The sequence below is a fragment of the Podarcis gaigeae genome, assembly GCF_964106915.1.
Source record: "Podarcis gaigeae genome assembly, chromosome: Z".
Lineage (NCBI taxonomy): Eukaryota > Metazoa > Chordata > Lepidosauria > Squamata > Lacertidae > Podarcis > Podarcis gaigeae.
Genome location: NC_139691.1, coordinates 24710306 through 24735592, shown reverse-complemented (window position 1 = coordinate 24735592; position 25287 = coordinate 24710306). Strand labels below are relative to the sequence as shown.

General features: G+C 44.5%; 1 protein-coding gene across 6 annotated transcripts in view; it reads right to left on the bottom strand.

Moving 5' to 3' along the window:
• TRPC5 (transient receptor potential cation channel subfamily C member 5) overlaps positions 1–25287 on the bottom strand; it is a 172731-nt gene that overhangs the window by 43134 nt on the left and 104310 nt on the right. For all 6 annotated transcript variants that reach the window (XM_083722117.1, XM_083722119.1, XM_083722120.1 and 3 more), the window contains 2 exons: positions 14413–14749; positions 7205–7344 (listed from right to left, as the gene is read on the bottom strand). In XM_083722117.1, coding sequence (XP_083578243.1) covers positions 7205–7344; positions 14413–14749 — 477 coding nt within the window. The remainder of the gene's footprint in view (positions 1–7204; positions 7345–14412; positions 14750–25287) is intronic.

Below are 25287 nucleotides of genomic sequence, written 5' to 3'. Positions count from 1 at the left end.
GATTGATTTCTCTGCTCCCTGGGAGCCTGTTGTGGAAGAAGATGAATTGGATGTGCATGTGGATACCCAAAAAGTCCAGCTGGTTCTTGAGGAGGTGCCAGAAGAAGAGGTGCTGCAGGGGTAATTGTGCCTGATGAAATGGCTGTGTTTCCTTCAGTGGAGAACACCAAGGAGCAATAGAGGGTGGTATGCATGCACCACCAGTGGTAGGTAGCTCCTGCTGATTTGGCTTCTGCTGAATTTTTGAGATAAAATCCCCCAGTGATTTTGCCCATTGGGTGACACACCATTGGGTACGTCAAGATGGTACAGTGGTGCCCCGCAAGACGAATGCCTCGCAAGACAGAAAACCTGCAAGACGAAAGGGTTTTCCGTTTGCGAGTTGCTTCGCAAGACAAATTTCCCTATGGGCTTGCTTCGCAAGAAGGGAAATCTCCGGGGACCTCTTTTAAATGCTGGCGGTGGGGAGCAAAGCCTTTCCCCCCCTCCGGCCTTCAGAAGAGGTCCAGGAAGGCTGGCGGGGGCCGAAAGGCTTTGCTCCCCACCGCCAGTATTTTAAAAGCAGTCCAGGATAGCAGGGAAGCGCTTCCCGCTATCCCGGACAGCTTTTGAAGGCAGGCGGGGGGAGCAAAGACTTTTGCCCCCCGCCGGCCTTCAGAAGAGGTCCCGGACCTCTTCTGAAGGCCGGAGGGGGGCAAAAGTCTTTGCTCCCCCCTGCCTGCCTTCCCGGGAGAGCGGAGAAACACAGCGTGTTTCTCCGCTGTCCCAGACGGCTTTTGAAGGCAGGCAGGGGGAGCAAAGACTTTTGCCCCCCTCCGGCCTTCAGAAGAGGTCCGGGAAGAGGTCCAGGAAGGCCGGCGGGGGCCGAAAGGCTTTGCTCCCCACCGCCAGTATTTTAAAAGCAGTCCAGGATAGCAGGGAAGCGCTTCCCGCTATCCCGGACAGCTTTTGAAGGCAGGCGGGGGGAGCAAAGACTTTTGCCCCCCGCCGGCCTTCAGAAGAGGTCCCGGACCTCTTCTGAAGGCTGGTGGGGGGCAAAAGTTTTGTCCCCCCTGCCTGCCTTCCCGGGGGCTTTTAAATCGCCCCGGGACAGCGGAGAAGTCCTCCGCTGTCCCGGGGTTTTTTAAAATGCTGGGGGTGGGAAGAAAAGCCCTTGTCCCCCCCCCAGCCTTCAGAAGAGGTCGGGGGACAGACTGTCCCCGGACCTGGTCTGAAGGCGGTTTCCATAGGAACGCATTGATTGATTTTCAATGCATTCCTATGGGAAACCGTGCTTCGCAAGACGAAAAACTCGCAAGACGAAAAAACTTGCGGAACGAATTAATTTCGTCTTGCGAGGCACCACTGTATTGTGGGTTAGGGACCTGTCCCTGTACTGGCTACAGCAGCCAAGGTCACCCAGGATCCCATGATTTTGAGGGTTAAGAGCAGCCAAGAGGGCTACTTGTCTTTCTTTGTCCCCACAAAGTGCTCCAGAAAAGCTGGGGAGTAAACAGAGAGTGGAATTTTGGCCACCAACTTGAGGGGGCTGGGCCAATGGGTTCTTGAGAAGGTTTCCTTAGACAATGACTTGGAGCAGGACTTTGATCTGCAGGTTGGGTTGGGGGGTGAAGTGGACTGGGCCAAAGGGGGGTGGGGAGGAGGATGAAGCTGGATTCCCAGTGACTACAATTCCCATCAGCCCCAACCAAAATGGCTGTGCTGGCTAAGGCAAATGGGAGTTCAAAGCATCTAGAGGGCACCAAATTAGCAAAATGTGTTCTATAATGTAAGACACATCCTTTGCCTAGTTATTGGGCTTTGCACAAGCCTCAGACCAAGGGACTGAGGAAAAGCTACTAGTGGTATCTAAGCAGGGCTTTGTGGTAGAATACTTTGAGCCTGGTGACAGGACCGAGGAAAGAGGTGCTCAGTGGGTTTTGATGAGTTTGGGCCTAAAGCCTACTAGATAGCATCATCAGAAGTGTACAGAGTGAGGGGAAGTGAGGAATATCTTTGCCCCTTGCTTTTTTTCACAACTGGCCTGAAGCCAAGCAAGTAAACCAACAAAACAAAAAACAAATTAGCCAAGCAAAATGCCAAACCAAACCAATGGTGTTTGCTTTATGTGGTGTGGCAAACATGAAACCCCATGGCACACTCTGCCTCATGTTCTAGACAATATGTTTCTATAGTATCCTCCAGGTGTTGTGCACTACAACTTCCATCAGCCCCAGCCATGTCAGGATGATAGGAGATGTAGTCCAACAGCACCTGGAGGGCAGCATGTTTGGTCTGCCCCTGCTGTATGACATCCAAGTGATTTTGAAATTGCAGGTCTTTTTCATCACTGTGTCATTTTGTGAGACAGCGTCAGGTTGAACCTAGTGGTAATGGTGCATGCAAGAGGAAAATAATGTGGCTTGCTTGCTGGTGTTACACTGAGGACTTATTTTGCTGCATGGCTCCATGAAATAAAAGCCAACAGTAAATACTTGTTGCTTGCCTCTTAAATTGGAGTTGTGTCTGTACGTTTGCAGGCTACATAAATAGAATTTTCATGCTTTTGGAAAAAATGTCATAAATTAAACTGGTTTATAGAAACCAAGGATTGTGTAAAGCTTTCTTTTTTTAAAAAAAAAAAAGGATAATTTTTCCCGAAGTGCAGAGGTACTGAAGTCCTGCACAAATGCCTTTCTGCATGGCTTCTGATTGCTTCTGACATTTCAAACTGTTCTAGACATCCACGAGCGTCACGGAGAGACTCAGTCAACTTGATTTGTGGAAAGCCCTTACAATGCTCATGTTTAACTCTTCACTAGACCTTTAACTGGAAGCTATGAGTGTAGAGTTTGCCTGGAAAACAGCTGCCCAAGGGAAGCAGTGGGTGCCAGATATGGCTTAGCTTCTTTGACAAACTCCCACAATGCATGAGGCTCTTAGCCAACATTTGTGCTGAAGCCCCTGAGAAGAATAACTTGACAAAGTAATTTAATTGGCCAGATCTATATCATTCAGCATCTTCAAGGGCAAATTCGAACTGGGTCATTAAAAAAAATCAAAAATCAATGATGCATCCTTCTCTTGTCCTGTATAGCAATTCTGGCCATCTTGTGCCAAATCATTAAAGGCAGCTTTCCAAATACTAGTGAATGTCAAAGTGGCTTGCACACGGTGTGCTCTCAACTGGAAGCCCTTCCTGCTAGGCTGCCCATCTCTGCCACATGAGGTACTGGTTGTGCAGATTTAAGGGAGCATGCCTGGTTTGGCCACACTGGGCATGGAGCCTTGGGGTAGCTGCAGGGAGTGGCACAACTATGAGGTAGAATGGAAGGCAAAATGTAGGGGGCTCCAAGTTTTGGCATTACAGAGGGTGCCGCTGAAATTTGAGACCGTAAGGTCCACCACTGTTGCTCACTGTTGAAACGGTGATATTTTGCATGTGTCCAATGATGCAACATGCCTCATGAGAAAGTGGTTTGATGACCTTTGAGTATTGTTGAACTCTAACTCCCATTAGTCCCAGCCAGCATGGTGAATGGCTAGGGATGTTGAGTGTCCTGCTTTGCAAATGGCTGTCAAGAGGGCAGTCCTTAATTGCAAGGAGTCCTCTATTTTGGGACACAGTGGCTATAGTTCACCTCCAAGTGGTGTGCCTCTGAAGAGCTCATTTGTTCTCCAAGAATTCTCAAAGATTACAGACAAAGGCTGTGAGATTACATTCACAGGCTCCTTTAGTACCATTGGGTGCCGCTCACAAGGCCTTGCAGATTTGAAGTAGCTAGGTGTTCCTTTACCACCTCTCTTCCTATCTAGGGCTGCAGCTCCCTCCTTGCATAGTTTATTCTGTTATCACCGGGTTGGGCACTGCTTTCCTTTGGTGAAGAAAGAGGCAAAGCAGGTGTTGAGCAGTTCACCCTTCTCTCTGTCGCCCAATAGCATTTTCCCATCTTCTTCACACATTTATTTACTTATTTACTTAGGACACCAGAGAGTCCCCAGAGTCCCCAGAGAGGTTTTGAAGACTCGGCAAAATAAAGGAACAGGCCAAAATTAAGCCAATAGAAAACCCTGACATATTTCAAGCTTTGTTCTCTTCCTCAGAGGACACGTCTTCATCTGGATGCTGCAGGTTTTGCACTGTCTGAAAACCCCGAAGCAAGGATTGATGTGTGAAGAGCAGAGCTCTGGTACCTAAGAGCTTGGTTCTGCTGTCAGCAGGGCCAGCCCACCCATGAGGCAAGGTGAGGAAACTGCCTCAGTTGGCAGGAACCACCAGGGCAGCAGATCTAAATGTAGATCTTTCTTTCTCTCCTGCCCCTTGTTTCTTATGTAGATCTTCCCTTACCCCTGGCAGAGAGGGGGGATGCCATTTTGAGGTCTGCTTCAGGTTCCAAAACGTCTTGGGCCATCCCTGGCTGTCACTCTGCATATGCACTTGAAGTATATGATTCCTTTGACTTTGCTCAGCAGGAAACTGTGCAGCAAGTGCATCCTCACTGCAAGTGCATGGAGGAAGGAAAATTTGGCATTGGAAAGAGATTTCTTGTTATGGATGCGATCAAGAGTGTGAGAACTCTGAGAATATTCTAATGTCTAATCATGCACCTGGTTCTTTGCCAACTGCCAATTCAAGCATGAGCTACAATTTGGTCTTCATCGGCCATGGCAAGAACATAAGCCTTCTTCCAGTGGGCACTGGCCCACTGGAATTTCCTTTGGTGAAGCACTTTTAGATCTGCTTCCCATGCAGGGCAGATCTGTCACTAAGGTCCAAATATGGCACGGACTTGAGACAATTTGGCCTCTATTGGCTCTTGCCGCTCACATTCACATACACACCCAGGACTGCCCAATCAATCTGCAGTGAGATACGTGCATTGTCACACCAGCCATGACTCAGCAAATGCAACTACTGTTTTACAGCATCCCTTCTGTACAGGCTTGTCCACAATCAAATCAGGAAGCTGCTTTATACTGAGTCAGACCAATGGCCCATCTAGCTCAGTATTGCCTACAATGACCAGCAGAGGATCTCCAGGATTTCAGGCAGCCCTACCTGGAGATGCCAGGGATTGAATGTGAGATCTTCTTGAGTGCAAAGCAGATGCTCTGCCACTGAGCTACAGTCCTGCAAAAAGCTATGAGGCTGCTTTATACTGAGACAGGTCATTGGTCCATCTAGCTCAGTTTTGTCTACTGACTGAGCTCTCCAGATTTTTGGGGAATGGAACATTCTATATGGAGATCTGGGACCTTTTGCATTTAAGGCAAATGTTCTGTGACTGAGCCATGGTCTTTCCATCCTCCGGCCCTCACACAATCCAAACACAGGTCATTTGCATTCAAGTGTACATGCACCCTTCCATCCCTGCCCTGCCCCATTTGATCTCAGCATTTTAGTCTCCTGTAAGACTGCATTTGGCGCTCCAAGTCAAAAAACCAGTTTAGATGCCGACTGCCATTTTCATCCTGCAAATAAACCAATCTTTTCCTATGTTTAGGTCCAAAATTAGGATGTGGTGATTACTGCATAACATCTCATAAAAAATTAAAACAAATAATGGCACAGTGCAATTGGCCCCCATGTCTTAGAATAATAGAATTGTAGAGCTGGAAAATGGGTCATCTAGTCCAACGCCCTGCAAAGCACCAGGTTCCACATAATAGATGCCAAATGTCACACCTTCAGGGTATCACATGTAACTCATGAATTCAAGTAACCCGTGACATGTACAGTAGCAGTCAGTATGGAAGAGTGGCTGTACTTACTTGATTTCCATCACTGGTGTCACTACACCTGACCAGGAGGGATAAGTGGTGGGGTGGTTGGTATGGTGCTAATGTGCAGGTGGAGTCAACCCTGCAGGTGTATTTGTACTGTTTCACCCTCCCAGCCAATATGCCCCTTCCCCTCTCCCTCCTGGAAATGTGCAGAGATGCCAGTGATAGGAGGTCAGGTGAGCACTGCCTTGACTTCTTAAGAGAGGTTGGTGCTCAAATTCCACAATTATCTAATAAATGTTGACTTGCATGGTTTCAGATCTCCCCTCTTTCTTTTGTTGCCTTTGATCTCTTGGTGCTGCAATCCTCTGATGTTTCATTGTTAAATTCTAAAACTGTTAAAATGCAGTTGTACCACTGCCCACCTTGCACCATCCATCATCAATACATGTAGATAGTGACACGGCTGCTTGGGATAGAAGAAAAATCCTTATTTGGGCACCTGGTGCACAAGCAAGATACATTTCTGATGCATGTAACACTGGCTTCTTGAAAACCATGGTTTGCAAAGTGGGTGTTGGATAAGGAACTGGTTACTCATTCATCCTCACTTTCCAAGTCCACCCTAGCCATAGTTTATCATTTACAGCTGCATTTGATGGCAACCAAGTTCACATTGCAGACCACAATACTATACATCTGAGAGTAAGTCCCACATACATCAGGATTACTTCTGAGCATACATGTATAGGATTCCACTTCTAATCAGGATTTGAACTGAGTTTGCAAACCCTGGTTAAGAGCTTGATGTGGTTAGTGCTAGTGCAGACAAGATGCTAAGAACCATGAATGAGGCCAATAATGGGTGGGGGGAGAAGTGAGTAGGTGTCAGAAAGTTCAAAGGGTGAAGAAGCAGACATCCCCAAGACTCCAGATATGCAAACAGGAAATGCCTGAACTTGATCATACCCCCAAATTGTAATGTAATCATAGAATTCACATAGAATTTGATGTGTTTCAGCAGTTCTCAACCTGTGGGTCCCCAGATGTTGTTGGACTACAACTCCCATCATACCTGAGCTCTGGCCTTGCTTGCTAGGGATGATGGGAGTTGTAGTTCATCAACATCTGGGGACCCACAGGTTGGCAGGGAGAGAGAAAGAAAGAAAGCCATTATCTTGGAGAAGCCTAACACTAAAGCAGGAGTGACTAATTTTGGGGGGGCCCAATGTCAAGAGTTGCAAAAGTGGATGGTTAAAAAAAAAAGATTTGAAGGGGATCACAAGACGCTTTTGGCATTTACTTACAGATGGAAGTGGTCAGTAAAAACATGTATTGTTATTTTTAAAGTAAGAGATTTTTAATTTAAAAATGACAAATGGGGGGAAGGCTATGGGGGAGCTACAAAAAACCCTTAAGAGCATAAATATGACTTGCAGGTCACAGGTTAGCCACCCCAGTGCTAACGAGTGCAGACACACATGCTCCATGGTAATGATACCTTGACATATGCAACAATTTTCAGAGAGATCGTTGCCAGGTAGAGAGAGTTCATTGCAAAATCCATCAGGTTCCACCAGTCGTGAACATACTCATTGAAGCCTCCGTCCCACATTTCTTTGATTTCGCCCCAGATAAAACCTAAGGAAAGAGAGTTCATTTCCATGAGACACATTCACTGACCACCAAAGCAGAGTAAACAGGACCTTATGAAAACACTATTTAAAAACAGTGGCTCAGAAGCAAGATTCGGCGATCCCCTCTTGCCACTCCTTTGTTTCTGAAAAAACATAATGATGCTGCTTTTAAGTAGTCTGCTCTGACAGGATGTGAAATATGGCTTGATGTGGAAGGACTAGTACAAGCATAAGTAGCTGAGCTGCCGCTTCAAATGGAAAAGGCTTAAAAGCCCCTGGAAGAAGCGTCCATTTAACCGTTTTTATATTAAGATGGAAGTGCAGTAAGAGCAGTTTGCTTTGAGAAAATTCAGTTTAACTTTGAAAAAGGCTATTTGGAGGTGGGGGGGAGGTATCTCTTTCCTTTTTTATTAGAGACAGTCTCTTTCTTAAGTTGTTAGAGACTGTTCATGCCACCCCTCTTGACCCAAGCATAATAGTGGCTTTTGATTTCCCCATTTTGGCATTCAGGCTGCACACTGGAGACGTGACAGTGGACCATGCTGAAGCGAGCCTTTGGTGCTCGGTTCCTGCAACTGAGTCATTGTCCCTTCTCTTGGTAAAACCTCTGCCAAGCTAAGACCTTAAGGAGTTTCTGCCAATTAAAGAGGGACAGTGGACGGTGAGATGGGCCAGTTCAGTGAGCCAGCTCTGTGTAACGTAGCTTTACACACCATCCATATCTGTGTGTCCATTTATATCCCTTTTCAGCCCCATCAAATTCCATGCAGAGTCAATGCAAAGAGGGAGACTGGGACTACTCATCAGCCTCCCTGACTTTCATGCGCTAATTTTTGTGTGTGCAAATTATTATATAGCTCCGTAGTAGAGCGTCTGCTTTGCATGCAGGAGGTCCATGGTTCAATTCCTGGTATCTCCGGGAAGGACTGGGAATGTCCCTGGCCTGGATAGACCAAATAGGCAGCCTCCTGTGTTCCTAAATAGAGTGTCTGCTCACCCTCCAAACATTGATTCTGCTTAGAATTTGAAGACCCAAAAAGGGGATGATATGATGCGCCACTACCAGTTTATTGTTCTTTATCCTATCACTACAGGCCTGAATATGCATTCATTGAGCTTTATCAAAATATAATATCAATTCTATCTACATTCGCCCAGCAAGAGAAAAAAAAAAAAGAACAAGACAAGCAAATGAAACGAAAAGAAAAGGCACCCGGCCATGTTGGACCCTTCCATTTCCTTATGGTCACTAAACAACAGGGAAAGAGGGAGTTGAATCAATGAGAGGCATCCATTGCACTTGTTCCATTTGTGCAATGATTTTTGCTTGCCCTGTGAAACTTTGCGTGCTCTCCTCCCTCTGTGCATCCCTTGCCCTCTACGGATCTGCTCCAGAGGGTTGGGGGAGCCCCCCAGAACAGACCCGAGGAGCATGTGGCAGGGCAGAGGGAGGTGGGAAGGTTCATTGTACAAATGTAGATCCTTGTACTAATGAAACTTCTTTGGATGCATCCTGGCCTCATGAAAACTTAACAAAATCTTATCTTTCAGTTTTTTGAACTGTGATTTCAGTATCATCATCTTGCTGAGACTGGTTAAGGAATGTTTTATTTTTCTACCAAAATCATCTTCTTCTTCTTCTTCTTCTTCTTCTTTTTCTTTTGCCTGTTCAAACAAATCAGTGGAGTGGATTCTGATGAAGAACCCCATATGTTACATTCACTGCGAGTAATCATTGTTAGAATTGTTACTATAGTTACTGCCATGCCGTCTGCATGGAACGTGACTGTTCTTTCCGTTTGTCTCCCTCCTTTTTTAGAAGGAGGCATTTCATATTTTCTCCCCCTCCCCCCTTTTAAAGAAGGAAATACTCTTTTTTTTGCTATGAAACAATGCCTTCCCTCCGCAATTTAACCAAGACCCCCACTATATCTTTCTTTTTGGAGACAAACACAACCTGTTAAAGCAAGATTCAGGTAGGCAGCCGTGTTGGTCTGACACAGTCGAAATAAATTAAAAAATTAAAAAAATGTCGAGTAGCACCTTAGAGACCAACTAAGTTTATTCTGGGTATAAGCTTTTGTGTGCATGAACAAACCTAGTTGGTCTCTAAGGTGCTTTGTTGTTGTTGTTTAGTCGTTTAGTCGTGTCCGACTCTTTGTGACCCCATGGACCAGAGCATGCCAGGCACTCCGGTCTTCCACTGCCTCCCGCAGTTTGGTCAGACTCATGCTGGTAGCTTCGAGAACACTGTCCAAGCATCTCATCCTCTGTTGTCCCCTTCTCCTTGTGCCCTCCATCTTTCCCAACATCAGGGTCTTTTCTAGGGAGTCTTCTCTTCTCATGAGGTGACCAAAGTATTGGAGTCTCAGCTTCAGGATCTGTCCTTCCAGGGAGCACTCAGGGCTGATTTCCTTAAGAATGGATAGGTTTGATCTTCTTGCAGTCCATGGGACTCTCAAGAGTCTCCTCCAGGACCATAATTCAAAAGCATCCATTCTTCGACGATCAGCCTTCTTTATCGTCCAGCTCGCACTTCCATATATCACTACTGGGAAAACCATAGCTTTAACTATACAGACTTTTGTTGGCAAGGTGATGTCTCTGCTTTTTAAGATGCTGTCTAGGTTTGTCATTGCTTTTCTCCCAAGAAGCAGGTGTCTTTTAATTTCGTGACTGCTGTCACCAACTGCAGTGATCATGGAACCCTAGGAAGTAAAATCTCTCACTGCCTCCATTTCTTCCCCTTTTATTTGCCAGGAGGTGATGGGCCCAGTGGCCATGATCTAAGGTGCTACTCGACAATTTTTTAATTTATTTCGACTGTTAAAGACAAGATTGAAACAGTATGAAGACACCTGAAACAAAAGAGGCACCATCATTTTATTTACAACCAATTCATCCTTTGCTTGTTTGTTCCCCTGTAATCCCTTTTGTTTCCGCAGAGGTGTTTTGCACAATTTAAACTCAAAGGCAGAGACAGAGAGAGGGGCATTAAGAAATACTACCTAGTTAGGAGCCTGCTTGCAGGCATGTGCTGTGAGCACGTTCTTTTACGCAATGACTAGTTCCCGCTGTTCTGGTGTTTCAACTCAGATAATCACTCTCAGCTTCGTTTTTAGAAGCTGTGCAGCTGAGCTGTAAGAATACAATGCAATGATTTGTCTTTTTTTTCTTTTTAAAATCAACCTGTCTTTTTATTCATAATTTCAGCTTGCCTGTAGGCAGATGCGGACCTAGGCTCCCTTGCACCCTTGACAAGGAGATGTATCGGTGCCTCCAAAACTGGGAGAGACCACGGACAAGAAACTAAAGGAGTTTACTTTTTGTTGCCATTCACATTATGACAATGACTCCCTCTGCTCCTCCCCTCCTCTTCCTCTTCCATCAGTCCATCAGCTTCTCTCTGCTCGGTCCTTTCCTTCTGCTTCCTTCCACCCTCCCTTCCTCCTGCTCTCTCTGTCTTTCTTTGCTCTAAGTCCTAAAGGGCACTCCGCTCACACTTCTAATATTGCCACTGGCCCACTGAGGGGCCCGCAGGACTGCTGCAAAGTCCCATAACAGCAACTGGATTTCTCTGCCGAGGCACCCAGAGGAGCCTGTGAACCTTGTCCAGCTGCCCAGAGCAGCATAGGAGTGGCCCAGGGAGTGCATGGATGGGAAGGTTCCTGGCCACTCCAATCCAGAGTGGAAAGACAGGATTTTTGTGCCCCACTGGGCCTGCACCCTTGATGGGGGCCAACCTAAATAACCCGTAGGTCTGCCCCTGCCTCTAGGTCCCATGAGATCTATGTGAGATTAATTGCAGTTGGGAGAATTAACCTTTCAGGGATATTTGTGTGTGTGGATGAGGCTTTGACACAGAGAGATGTTCTCCCATTCAGAGTGAAGTTTTGTTTTCACTCTGAACTGGCTTTGTAGTGCCATCACATATTTGATTGGCTGCATCACTAAATCTGAGTGATGATGTGATGCTTTTACTCTGCATAGCAGACAACATCAGAGTAGATCCACTGAAATTGATAACTTAGATACATTACTTTCAGTGGGTCTACTCTGTATACAACTTAGCTGGAATGCATTGAACTAGATGACTCTTAGAAGGACTCCAAGGGTCATCTAGTCCAGGGATGTCTAGCAGGTCGATCACAATCTACTGGTAGATCCCCAGGAGGTTTTGGTAGATCATGGTTGATTGTTAGGTCCCTTTCCTTAGCGCTGGTAAAAAAAGAATCCAGCCCTGCCCCCTCATCCCGCCCTCCATTGTTGCACGATCTGCAGAATGGAAGACGGAGTTTACTCAGTGAGGCTCTTTGTTTCCCCAGCAATCTGTTGATGAGTGGCTGTTCCCCTTTCTCCCTTGAGCTTAGGCTTGAATCCTCAAAAATTGGGGCTTTCCTGCCTAAAAAAAGTTCAACAACTTTGACCTGAACCCCCCAAAAGGGGGTAGATCACTGCCAGTTTTTAATTCTGTTAGTAGATCACAGTCTCTTGGGAGTTGGCCACCCCTGGTCTAGTTCAGCCCCCTGCAATGCATGATTTACAGCCAAAGTATCCCAGACAGATGGTCATCCAACATCTGTTTTAAAACCTGCAAGGAAGAAAATCCTAGCAGCTTCAGAAGCAGTCCATTCCATGGTTGAACAGCTCTTAACATTAGAAAGTTCTTCCTAATGTTTAATCCAAATCTACTATTTTGTAATCTGAATCCATTGGCTCAGGTCCTACCCTCTGGAGCTGCGTAAAACAAACTTGCTTCATCTTCCATGTGGCAGCACTTTAGCTTGTTGAAGATGCCTATCATATCACCTCTCTCCATACCCAACTACCTTAACTGTTCATCAAAGGGCTTGGGTTTCAGACTCTTCTACCTCATAAGCCAGTTCTGCCCTACTGGTAAGGACCAGGTTCAAGATAGTTGTTCCCCTTGTATCTTCCCGTAAAGCTGATCAGGCAACCAACTTACACTTGCATCATCTGTGCTTTCGTACATGCTCAGGCGAGAAAACAAACATGGCACAGGTGCTGCAGGTCACTGAAGCAGCTCCCTCACTGTTCATGCCTCTTGTTCATGCCTCTTGCACCATGATGCAAACCTTGGGGTCTCCCGTCTCCAACTCCGCTACTAAATGCCCTTGCAAACACCCCTGTTTACTAGTCCTGCCCACAAGCTCCTGATAGCCTGACTCTTAATCACAGGCAGGTTCTTTCATAGCAAAAGTAGAGACTCAGAGGCATTCTTAACTTATTTTTGCAGCCATGGTACGGCTAGGCATGTTCCTGTCATAACAGACTATGGCTTATAGTGACATCAAATTGCAGCCACAATCTACAGTACATTTTCTTCACTGATGTAGTTTAGTGTAGCAGCAAGGAGACTGAATCTGTCAAAATGTCTAGCGACCCTCTGTGCTTCCTGCGTAAGGGTTTGTGAAGTGCATGAAATAAGCTGGAAATCTATATGTGGCTGGCTGTTATGTCCACCAAATAAAAGTGCCGCTGCTGGAACATTCTAATAATGCTGGGAGAGCATTCTTTCTTAGGCTGAAAGCTTGCTAATCATCCATGATGCTAATAGTCCAGGAGCTAATGACTGGATATGTTTTCCTCATAGCTTGAGTTCTCCTATATGCCCACAGCTGCTTTGAGGTCAGGGCAGCTTAACCTGAAAGAGGCGAAGAAATGTGTGTGTTTATGGAAGCATGCTTATTTGCCAGGCTCATCCTAATTAAGCTAATCCCCTTATATAGAACAGCAGGACAAAAAGAGACAATGTCACCATCTAGCACTTCATACCTGAGAAAGCTTAGCTTTTCACTCTTAACATTTGACTAGTGCTGCATACAGGTTGAAGTGGACATTAAAAAAATCATTCGAAGGAAAGGAAAAACAAAAAAGCCCACTTTGCCCACATGAATCATCCAGCTCACCCAGTAAAATGTTTTTGAGAGCTTTAGTTAAAACAACATCCATTATCGTTCCATTATTTGACCTTTGCAAGAATTATTATGATGAGTTATTTTAAGTGAGTGTGATGATCTCCATCCATCTGCAGAGGGGCTGTTTACAAAGGATGCACCTGTAGGAAAAAATCTCCTACAGGGAAAGCTTGAGACAAAGGGGAGTAAATTTCCCCCTACAGTCTGCTTGCAGGCTTCTCTTAGGCATCTGGATGGGTGCTGTGAGAGCAGAATGCCACTGTGCCAATCCAGCATGCCTCTCATGTTCTTGGCAGCTGGTTTTCTAGGTGCAGCCCTTGGAAACAGCACCTGTGCAAATGTATCAACCGTATTTTACCGCATACTGGTTGCCACCTTGTAATAGTACTACACCCCTTTTTCAGATCCTAAAATCGGTCCCAGGGCATTTCCCACATAATAGTCACAGGGGAAATTGTGAGGCGAGATGGGGATCAGCATGGGGGCTCCTGAGGTGGTGAAGTTGGGAGTCTGGGTCCTGAGCGGAGGTACAGTATCTGGAGGAGGCAAGGCAAAGCCAATCCCGGGCTGATGCTGCCCATTGCCGCCAACTTGTGACGCATGGAGTTGAGAGGCAAGGAGGCAGCTTGGCTGTGGGGCTGACTGGCAGAAACTTTCCAGAGATGCTACTCATTACCCACTGTTATTAGCTGTGAGGGAATGGACCAGCGACCTTTTGAATGTGAAACATGTGCTCTGTCACAGTGCTTCCCCAAGGTGTGACAGTGCAGAGTGTGCCTCACAAACTGTACTGTACACCATTTCACTGCTGCCCCTATAAATATTTTAACTCACTTGTACCACCTGGCTAACCCTAATCAGAAGCACAGACTTAAGACAAATAAGGAAAAGAAAAGGAAAAAATATATACCTATCTTCTTCCCTCAGCCCCATCCCAAACTGGTAGCAAAAACAGGGGGGAAAGTCTAAATCCAGTAGACTATTTGACCATTTTTCACCCGCAGAAGAAACAACAGCTACTGATTTGGAAATTAAGGTGCTACACCTATTTGCATGGAAACAGCACCCCAAACCAAATTAATCTGCATGCAAATCCCATCAACCCTCACATGCTTTTGCATTCAGTGGTTTACCTAGAACCCAGGGGAGGATCATCCATTCAACGATGGTTGGAGGAGGTCCCTGCATGTGGAGGTCAGTCCTGACAATGTGCTGCGATGCCAGTAGGAGCATGAAGAGAAAGGTAAGGTAGGAGCCAGTGTGGCAGATAAACTTTATAAATGGCTTTTTGATGAACAGTCCCAGCCTGCTCTTAGGGGCAATCAGGTAGGCCACAGAAAGCACGGGAAACAGCAGTCCAATGGTGATGCATGTCAAGAGCTTGACCACCCAATGCTTTCGCCGCCATCCGGGAAAGCCATCATACCAAAGCGTCGCTAGCAGCTGCTGGCAGTTGGGCTGGGCAACAAACTGGAGAGAAAGAAAGAGGAGAGAGAAAGGGAGAATCTGAGAGAAACATTGCAAAGAGGGAAAGCAAGGGATAAGCACAAGAATGAAAGAAGAGATTTTCTGGATGATGAGCACAAGAGCACTCTCCCCTCATGTGGTTTCCAGCAACTGGTGCTCAGAAGCATTGCTTCCTCCAACTGTGGCAGCAGAGGATAGCCATTGTGGGTAGTAGCCATTGATAGCACTCTCCTTCATGTGTTGGATGTGTTTACAACACAGATGCCCATGTAGGCAGAGACTCCAGCCTGCATTGTTTTCTCTCCCCACTGCCCTTTTCCAGTATGGATGGCATGATGACCTACTGAGTGGCTGCTCAGTCTGTTGTCCAAGTGCTAATTACAGATGGGCAGCTTCAGGGGTTTGGGTTTCCCTTCTTAGAGTTCTTTCCTGGAACCAAAGAGGCCTTTCCCAATATAGGACTGAGCTTGACAGCTCTTGAAATAGAGGACGGTACTCAGTAAAGCAGGACACAAGGCCACCTAGATTGTGTCACCTGCAACAGCAGATGGATGTGACTCTTCTACAATTCCTCTCCCTGCATCTGTTCTCAGTGAAATGATTTCATTTTACAGACTTGGTTCTGCTACTAAAACTTAAGGGGGTTCATATTTCAAGGAGGAAATCCTTTTAAGATTTTGCTTCCTTTTCTACTTTGTGCTAACCCAGAGAAAGAGCCATTAGAAAAAACACCGAACCAAACCATAGCTACTTAAACTTTTAATCAAACTTTTATTTCGGTCTTAGTGAGAAAATGTACCAAAAGGTGCCATGAGCAGCAGTGATAATGCCCCACCCCCAAGAACAGCAGTAGTCACTAAATGTGCACATCACAGCAGAAAAGCAATTGGGTTGCTCTCTAGTCATTAAATGACATCCTCCATTGACTTAAGTTGCATGATTCTGGGCCGTCACTGGCAATAGGCTTTCATTTAAATATCATGACACATTGTTTTTAAACCAAAGGGCATAATAATAAAGAAAAAAGAGTGCATGAAATCACCATAAAATGAAAGCCAGCACAAAGGCAACCTAAGCAGGGTTATTTCAACCTTATGAGAAGCTTTTCCAGTTTTGCGTTTTCTACTAAAGAATCTGAGAGTCATTGACACAGTGCCTGGGGGTGGGGGCTGACCTAGAGCGGGCCCCTAGGAGGGGGCTTTTATATTCCTCCATACTCGGCTCATAGACTGCTGGGATAGCTCAGTTGGTAAAGCATAACTCAAGGGTTGTGGGTTTGAGCCTCATGTTGGGCAAATGATTCCTGCATTGCAGGGGGTTGAACTAGATAACCCACATGGTCCCTTCCAACTCCACAATTCTATGATCTTATGTGGGGCTCTGAGCAAGCTTCTGCCCTCTCATGTGGCTGGCTGAACATGAGCATGTGCAGATTGTTTCCTCTGAGCACTAGGGGAAGGGTTGCAGCTCAGTGGTAGAACATCTGCTTTGCATGTAAAAGCTCCCAAGTCCAATCCCTGGCATTTCCAGGTAGGACTGACAGAGACCCCAGCCTGAAACCCTGGAGAATGGCTGCCAGTCAGAATAAGCAGTACTGAGCTAGATGGACCAATGGTCTGACTCAGTACAAGGCAGCTTCCTGTGTTTCTCTATCTGAAGAAGGACCACAGCTAAGTGGTCCTTGCATGCAGATGGTCCCAGGTTCAGTCCCCAGCATGCCAAAGTAGAGCTGAATGTGTCCCATTTCAGAAACCTTGGAGAGCATGGAGAGTATACAATACTCTCCTTGGGTCTGACTAAGTCTGAGGCAGCTTGCTCTGTTCCACATCAAAACCTTTGGGTTATAGGGAAAGAGCTTTGGAGAGTTGGGGTGTGTTTTGCAAACAAACCTATGATCCCCCACACAGTTCTTTCTTGAAATAAGCCTTTGCATGTCATGTTAGTGATAAAACCTGGCGCTGCCCCAGAGCCACAGGCCTGAGAATACTATGGCATCACCCCACTACCCTGCTTCTTCTCTTGTGATCATGTGCTGCTGATGCTTTTGGTGTCATTCCCGACACTGTCAGTTCCGAACATGATTTCCATACTGTTCTATAATTTTTCCTCATTTGCCCTGGAAAAGGAAGAATGACTGCAAACATCACATCTATTATTCTCCACATGAATTTGCCATATGGGTCAGGCTTCACTATAAGCTGAATGTTTTGCGCAGAGGAAATAAGGAGGACATAGCGTAAGCACTAAAAAATGCTGAGCATACTTCATTTTATATTTCCTCCATCAATCATGCTTTGGGCAAACTGCATTCTGTTATAGCCACAGTTACATTTGCATCCCTAGCCCTTTCTTCTTTTTCTTTTAAGCGACAATGAAATTATGAAGCATTAATTATACATGTTCAATAATCAGCAGTGAGGAGATGATGTACTTTTGCCCTGTATCAAAGCAGCTACCAGCACCATCTTTTCTTTATTATCAGGCAGAGTTAGAAGGCTAGGCAAATCTGTTAAGCCATGACATTTTGGGCAAAAAATTATAGGGAAACTTAGCTCCCTCCACAACACTTTTCTTACGCTTGCAATTTCAAGAACCAAGATCAAGGAAAATATATATTAAAGTGTATAATCCAGTAATAGTTTTGTATTGTTTGTCTGTATCTCTCTGTCTTTCCATCTTTCCATCTTTTTAATTTTCCCGAAAAAACACTTTACAGCAAGGAAAGAAAAACATCAAGGATAAGGAAAATAATATTTCCCTGTCCATCACAATAGTTTAACTGAATGTAATTTAGGGTAGAAATCATCAATTTTGGTACCCCAGAAATTCCTAAACCCCTTTTTCTCAAATGAAAAACAGAAAACCACCAGCCTTAGGCTATGATCCATCCTTCTGCAGATGCAATGACCATACATGGAAGGATCACCATAGGGCTCATTAGAAAGCTGGTCCCCTCCTTGACATATGCTTGTAGGTGCATACAAAAAGAGGTTCATTATAGGGATTGTGAGATCTGTGTGTATGCCTTTGCGGTTATGCAAATCTGAACTCAGAATCCAAGTGTTTAGGACTGGGTAGACTCCATGACTCCTGGTCATTGGCCATGTTGGCTACAGTGCATGGAAATTGTTGAGCAAAACTTATGGCGGGCACTCACTTGGGTAAGACTAGTCTAGTAGGTGGCTTTGTACTACCCCACTGCAAGTAATGTGTGAATATTCATGATTTTAAAAGTCACGCTTAAGAGTCATGGTTTCTCCTGCTTGCTGTTGCAATTAGTTTTCCTCCCACGTGTTCCTTCAGGGTAACTTCAGAACACCACACAGCCTATCATATTTGGCCATGTGGTGACATCACTTTGATAAAATTGAGAGCAACTGAGAGTGAGGGAATGTTTATGAATAAGTGAACATTCTCTGTGAAAGAAGGCTGAAAAATCACGAAAGGGGGGAGGCATTTTCTGGTGCTGCTGAAGATCTTTGCAAACACAGGTGCCTTGGCACAGACCTTGTAATTGCTTATCATTTGGCAGATGGTGACACTTCTCAGGGTCTTACTTCCCTGATTTATAAACTATGAAAACACAATGGGTGAAGCAGGCAAAGCCATGGTGGGTGACTGCAATGGAATCACTGGGTATAGGGAGGTTTAGAATTCAGTGCATTCTCAGATTCCTGATTGTTCTTCTACAGACGTGACTTTACCTGCCCCACACCTGACATTGTATTATATCATAGGTCAGTTAGGTAGGGCAGGGCAGGACAAATCAAGATGCCAGGAAGGCTGAATCTGGCCTACAGACTAGGGGTTTTCAATCTCTGATTGAGATCCATTTCTCTCTGGGTTCATGCCTAGATTGGGGGTAGGATGGGCCTTGGTTTCCCTGATGGATAGCCTTTGCTGGAGAGGGACATGGGGAGTTCAAAACTGTTACTCTTGCTCTCTCATCAGCTTTTGATGGTATCCTCCTGGACCACCTGTTGTGGGATGGGAGATTGAAGCACTGTGTTACAGTGCCTTCTCGCCTTCTTATGACTGGTTTCAGAGAGCAACCATGGGTGATTTTTATTACCCCTCCCCTTGGCAGTTATGCTGTGGGGTGCTGAAGGTAATCAACTTATCCACAATGCTGTTTAACATCTATATGAAGCCACTGGGAGTGGTCAGAGAATGGTACCCTCCGTATGTTGATGATGCCTTTTGAATTTGGGGGTTAAGGATTTTGTAGGAGGTATGCAGTTTAATTTAAAATTGATTTGCCTTTTTTCAGTGCAAAGATAAAGAAAGCAAAGAATTTAAAATGTAAACCATAAAGCACCATAGCCTGGAACGACAAAAGTTCAAAGATGCAGTGCAGGGAATAACAATAATGTATTAACTCATACAAAGCTTCCCATTACAAATAATAAAGCTATATAAAAATGAAAGTATTCTCCACCTCTGAGCTCCATCAATATTAAGAATAAAGGTTTTATAAAGTCTTAGATAAGTCAAATGTTTGCGCATACTGCTGGCACAGAGTGACTGTGTACCTCAATATTCATATAAGAAATATTCATATAAGAAATAAAACCATGCCATATAGAAAAACAACAACCAATGAGCCCCGCCCTTCAGATACTTTTAGTTTCTGAGATATCTTTTCAAGAAGGGCAATTAGGCAGACTCTTCAGTATGCTGGTGATATTGCTGGAATCTTGGAGCTAAACGTTTTATAGGTGGTATGCAGTATACTTTGGCAGATGGATATATGTTCTGCATAGCATATAGGATGGCAATTTCATAGAGGCATGGGATAATATTACATACTTTAGACTTGGGAAACGTCAGAGAGGGGGAAATGTGAGCAATGGTTTTATTAATTGAACTATTCAGGGGGACTATTGGATTATTACAAGATTGATTTAATTGCTTACATCTTTAAGTGCTTGCCGTCAGCGGCTCCCAGCTGGTTGCCCAGGAAAGTTTAAAGACAAGGAAAGGTTTATTACTGTCCTTTTTTATTTCAGACTTTACAGAGAGAGGCTGTAGAACCCAGCCTCTTGGATAATGGCATTGTCCCAAGTGAATCTCCACCCCACCCCACCCCCGTCTCTCCCACTTCCTCATTCCTCATTATCTCCTCTATGGGTGCTGCTACGTGCTGTCTTTGAGCTCTTTGCTCTCCTACTTTTGCGGCTCGTCGGGTTCTGGGAGATGGAGGGTCTGGAATGCTTTCTAATGACAACACTTCAGCCAGCTGCTGCTCTGGTTCTTCTTCCTCCTCTTCTATTATATTCCAACTTTCCCTCTCATCTGCCTCTGAGCTGTGATCTCCAGCAAACCTCTGTTGTAAATCTAAACTGTCTTCCTCTTCCTCCTCCCTGGAAGGGGCAGGATGGGCAAACGGTCTCCACCATTCCTCCTCTGCCCAGTCCCTGACAGCAAAGGAGAAGTCTGAATTGCAAAGTGAAACTAGAAGGGTTAGGAGAAGATAAAGGGTAGCGAAAGTTCCTGAGAGACTCCTGAGAGACCAGTTGCTGAGCTGAGCTGGGTAATGCTGACCAAATAATTAGATGCCAGAGCATGGCATAAGCATAGCTGTCAACTTTTCCCTTTTCTCACGAGGAATCCTATTCGGAATAAGGGAATTTCCCCTTTTAAAAAGGGAAACGTGGACAGCTATGGGCGTAAGACTTATTAGAGGAAAATCTGTGAGATCTCATTCACATTTCTGCTTGTCCCACCATTTTCCCCTGGAGAAAGCCACTCTTTACTAATGAATCGGAACAAACATCCATTGCGTTTTCCACAGATTGATGTTTGTTCTGAGTCAGCGGTAAAAAGTGGGTTTTCCTGGGAAAATCAGAGGGGACGGAGGCAAATGGAAAACCACTTGGACCCATGCTTTCCAGGCATGGGGTAAGTGAAGTATGAACAAGTCCTGAGAGTAGTAAGAACTGGGGTTGGTAATAATAAGGCAATCACAGAAATGAGGAAGTTTTGAATCTTGAATCCAGAGCCTGTAAAACTTTTGCTTATATGCAGCTTTTCTTAGTTGTGACCTAGGAATTGTGAATTTGGGTGAAGATATTGAGTGATTCTTTTAAATGGAAATCTGGCATGCCAGGCTATGAATAGTGGGAAGTGAAAATCAGGGGTATATAATCTGAAATGGCTCAAGGCCTCAATACCTTAAGGGCTGCCTCTCCCCATACAAACCGTCATGGACCCTGTGCTTGTCATCTGACGCCCTTCTCTGTGTCCCTCCTCCCAGAGTGGTTTGGAGGGTATCAACACGAGAACGGTTTTTTTTCTGTGGTGGCTCCCCAACTGTGGAATGCTCTCTCCAGAGAGGTTCACCTGGCACCTTCATTACATGTCTTTAGGCACCAGGCAAAAACATTCCTCTTTACTCAGGCCTTTGGCCATTAAATAATATATGGCCTGTTAAAGCTCTCTCCTCTCTCTCTCTCTCTCTCTCTCTCTCTCTCTCTCTGTGTGTGTGTGTGTGTGTTGTTATTACGATTGTTTTATTATTATACTGTCTGTAGTTATGCTTTTTATTATGTTTTTATTATTGGTGCTCTTTAAAACGTGCAACTGCATGCAAAAACCAGGCATATCAGAATAAATTCTTACTGAAATGCTATGAATTTTCACGAGGACTTTAAAAAAATCACAAACTGATGTGGAAATTTTTTATTGGGTTGTTTTTACTGTACATTGAATTGTCTTTGAAATGTTGCTTTGTATTACATTCTTTTATTGTGCAAGGCCCATGATATTATTTTAATTAGAGGCAGCATATACTTCTTTTAAAATGAAATAAAAAGTGATAAGCCTAAACCTTCATTATTCAAAATTTCCTCATTATCTGAAACTTATAACATTTCCTTCCATACACTCTTCTGGTAGTGAAATTGTGGATAATAAATGGTCCTTTCCTCTTATTCAAACTGTTCCAAGACAAGCCAAATGTTTTGTGTGCCCCTGAGGCCATCAGGATGCATTACATACATCAATTGTGAAAGTATTAATCTACCTTAGAGTCCTTCATGCCTCACAGTGTTTCGTAACGTGTGAAAATGGCTTCTCAGAGGAGGAAAGACTACAAAGAATAATGAAGACCATAAAGACTTCCCTGATTTCATAGCTTTAGAGCTAAGGCTGAGTACTGACCTAAAGCTTAAAACAAAAATATGTGGGATATATCCAGCCTCATTTTTCCAACATGCTTAACTCTAATTAATGCATGAAGGTGTTAAGACCATAGTGTAAGCTATCTTGTCAGGCTTACGTGGCTAACAAACCCTTGCTTTGGGAGGAAGGGTTACTAAAGCCTTTTTCCACAATGTGAACCAACCAGTATGGATGTCTGGACTGGTTTCTCAAAGAACCAGACTGCATGGCTTTAGCAAGACATCTTTGTGTTTTTATACACATAATTTAGAAGCTCTTACCATTTTTGAAAGTAAGTTGTACTGCCTTTCTTTTCTTGGTGCTGTATGGAAAAGCACATGAATCTGACATTTGAAGAGTTTGTAAGTAAACCATTTTTAACCTACCAAAAGTGTGGTCTCTTTCTTTGCTAAGGAAAGTGGGGAACTTTGGAAAGAACCTAGAAGAGGATATTTTAAATGTGTAATAACCTATATTTCCACACTTTACTTTGTCGCATGTTTTGTGATTTTAAATTTCTTAAGGTACTCTATCTCACCAAAGAGTGCCTGCTCCAAAAATTTGGATCTAGGCATCCAGGGAATTCTCCTTTTATTCTTTAACCAAATTACAAAAATAAAAATAAAAAATTAAAAATATCAACAAAATGAGCACTCCTGAAGATGACAGTTGAAAGCATTGCTCAAAGAAGCACGAGTGCTATTGAAAACTCTGCACAACCCATTTGCTTGCTATTTAAATGAGATGAAGGCTAACATCATTGAATACTTCTGCCCCAATACCTTGTTGTTTCCTGTAATATTTTCTCAAAACACTGTCTTCTTGGAACTGACTCACAAATCACAGCAGGCAGCCTCTTATGCATTAGCCTTCCAACAGGAAAGAGAGGCTGACCCAATCTGAATTTGAACAACATGTTCTACTAATCCATGTGCTCCAATTGTTCCTATATACCAAGGAAGTGGCCCTTATTTTCTTGTACCTTGAAAATGATGCTTTGGGGTGCATGCACATGTATGTGTTAACATGCACAGGGATGAACTAGAGTCGATAAGGTAGTGTAGCTCAGAGGAAGAGAATATGCTTTGTAGGCAAGTCACCTCCAGTTAAAAGGATAAGGGAGCAGGTGATGGCAAAGACCTGTACCTGAGACTCTGGAAAACTGCTGTCAGAGTGGACAGTAATGGACTTGATGGACATATATTCGGTTACAGTAGAATTCTGCTTCTGATTCCACCCCTTCCCCCCGCTCTCCACATACTGCTTCTCCCAGTTTCAGGGTGGAGCATGATGGACAGGGAGAGTGGCAGGAAGACTGCATGGTAAAATTGCTATCAGCCAAGTGGCAAAATCCCAGGTTGCATTCAATTATACTTGAATTATACTCAATTATACTTATGTGGCGCTGTTGTCTAAACCACAGAGCCTAGGGCTTGCCTATCAGAAGGTCAGCGGTTCGAATCCCAGCGCCGGAGTGGGCTACCGTTGCTCCGTCCCTGCTCCTGCCGACCTAGCAGTTGAAGTAGATAAATAGGTACCACTCCGGTGGGAAGGTAAACGGTGTTTCCGTGCACTGCTCTGGTTTCACCAGAAGCGGCTTAGTCATGCTGGCCACATGACCTGGAAGCTGTTTGCCGGCTCTCTCAGCCAGTAAAGCAAGATGAGCACTGCAATCTCAGAGTTGTCCGCGACTGGACCTAACTGTCAGGGGTCCCTTTATCTATACTTAGGAGTAGACCCAGTGAAATTGATGTCCCTAAGTTAGCCATGTCCATTAATTTCATGAGTCTAATCCGAGTATGGTTGTTGTTGGATACAACCTCATGGCACCTGATCCTGAGATTCAGTCCTTCCCCGGAGAACCTGAGAAAAAAGCTGAATCCTGAAGATGACGTGATAGGATTCTGCCTTCCCCCAACCTGGTGCCCTTGAGATGCTGTAGAAATAGCCCTGCCACTTCAGAGCAAAGGACCATGTCTTCCAGCATCATGTCTAGCATTGTAACCAGCTATCTCTACAAAGCCAACAAGCTGGACAAGAAGATGATAGTCTTTCCTGTGTCTGCTGCTTAAAAAATGTTATTCAGAGGTATATTACTCCTGGGCATGGAGGTTGCATCTAGTCTTATGTTACAATTGCAACAGTTTTGTAATACAGTGGTACCTCGGGTGACAGATGCTTCAGGTTACAGATGTTTAGGTTACAGACTCCGCTAACCCAGAAATAGTACCTCGGGTTAAGAACTTTGTTTCAGGATGAGAACAGAAATTGCGCAGCGGCAGCAGGAGGCCCCATTAGCTAAAGTGGTGCTTCAGGTTAAGAACAGTTTCAGGTTAAGAACGAACCTCCAGAACGAATTAAGTTCTTAACCAGAGGTACCACTGTAACCTCAACTTGGTCCATTGTATAATCACACATTCTCTCCCTCCTTTTTTCAATTTTTAAAGCAAATTGCTTCAAAAGCCAGTGCAGTATAGGCTATTGGCAAGTAAATGAATCTTATCTTGATAGGGTTGGGAAGGTTCCACCATCAATGAATATCTTCAGCCAAATATGGGAATTTGCAGGCCCTAAAATTTCTACAGTTGTGATTGCATTTAAATGTCCTTAATTTATTACCAATATCTATCTATTTCATGCTGGTTCATCTTAGGAGGAAAGAGAAAAGTGTAGATGAATACTAGAGATGGGGAAGAAATTTGATTCAGTTCGCATTTAAAGGCAAATCTTATTTTTACTTCCTGTAACAATATGCAAACCAAAATGCACCCGTCCTTTGAAATCTGGAACTTTTCTGAATTTTGCAGTGCTGTTCTCCAGACAAGTAATGTGTATAAAGATGCATATGCTGCAGTAAAGTATGCATAGAAATGCACATGTCACATGAACTAGCTTAGGAAGTGCATTGTGTTAGGGGAATTGCTTTGCAAAAATGTGTATACCAGGCAAAATTACACACAAAAATTGAGAAACTAGGGTAAAATTGTATTAAAATGCTGATGCATTTTCATGAGGATTTTTTTTAAAAAGAATTGTAAACTGTTGTGAAAATGTGGGGAACGGAGGGTAGGACTGGAGAAAAAAGGGAGCTCAGAGAAAGCCAAACTGACAGATTCACCCATCCCTAGCAGAGACAGGGGTGCTTCTCAGGTCCAGGGCCCTGTGGCCCATGAGGCCCCCAAACCACCACTCAAATGGGACAGATGATGAGGCCAGCAGCTGGGCTGCATGTTGAGTCCCACTGGAAGCTGGCCTATTCCTATCTCTAAAAACATTGTATAGTCAGGGAATAAGCAGCTGGGCACATGCCAGGTTACAGATGCTCATTTTATTATCTTATTCCACAACAAAATGGTCTGATTCCCAAGTAATTGTGCTTA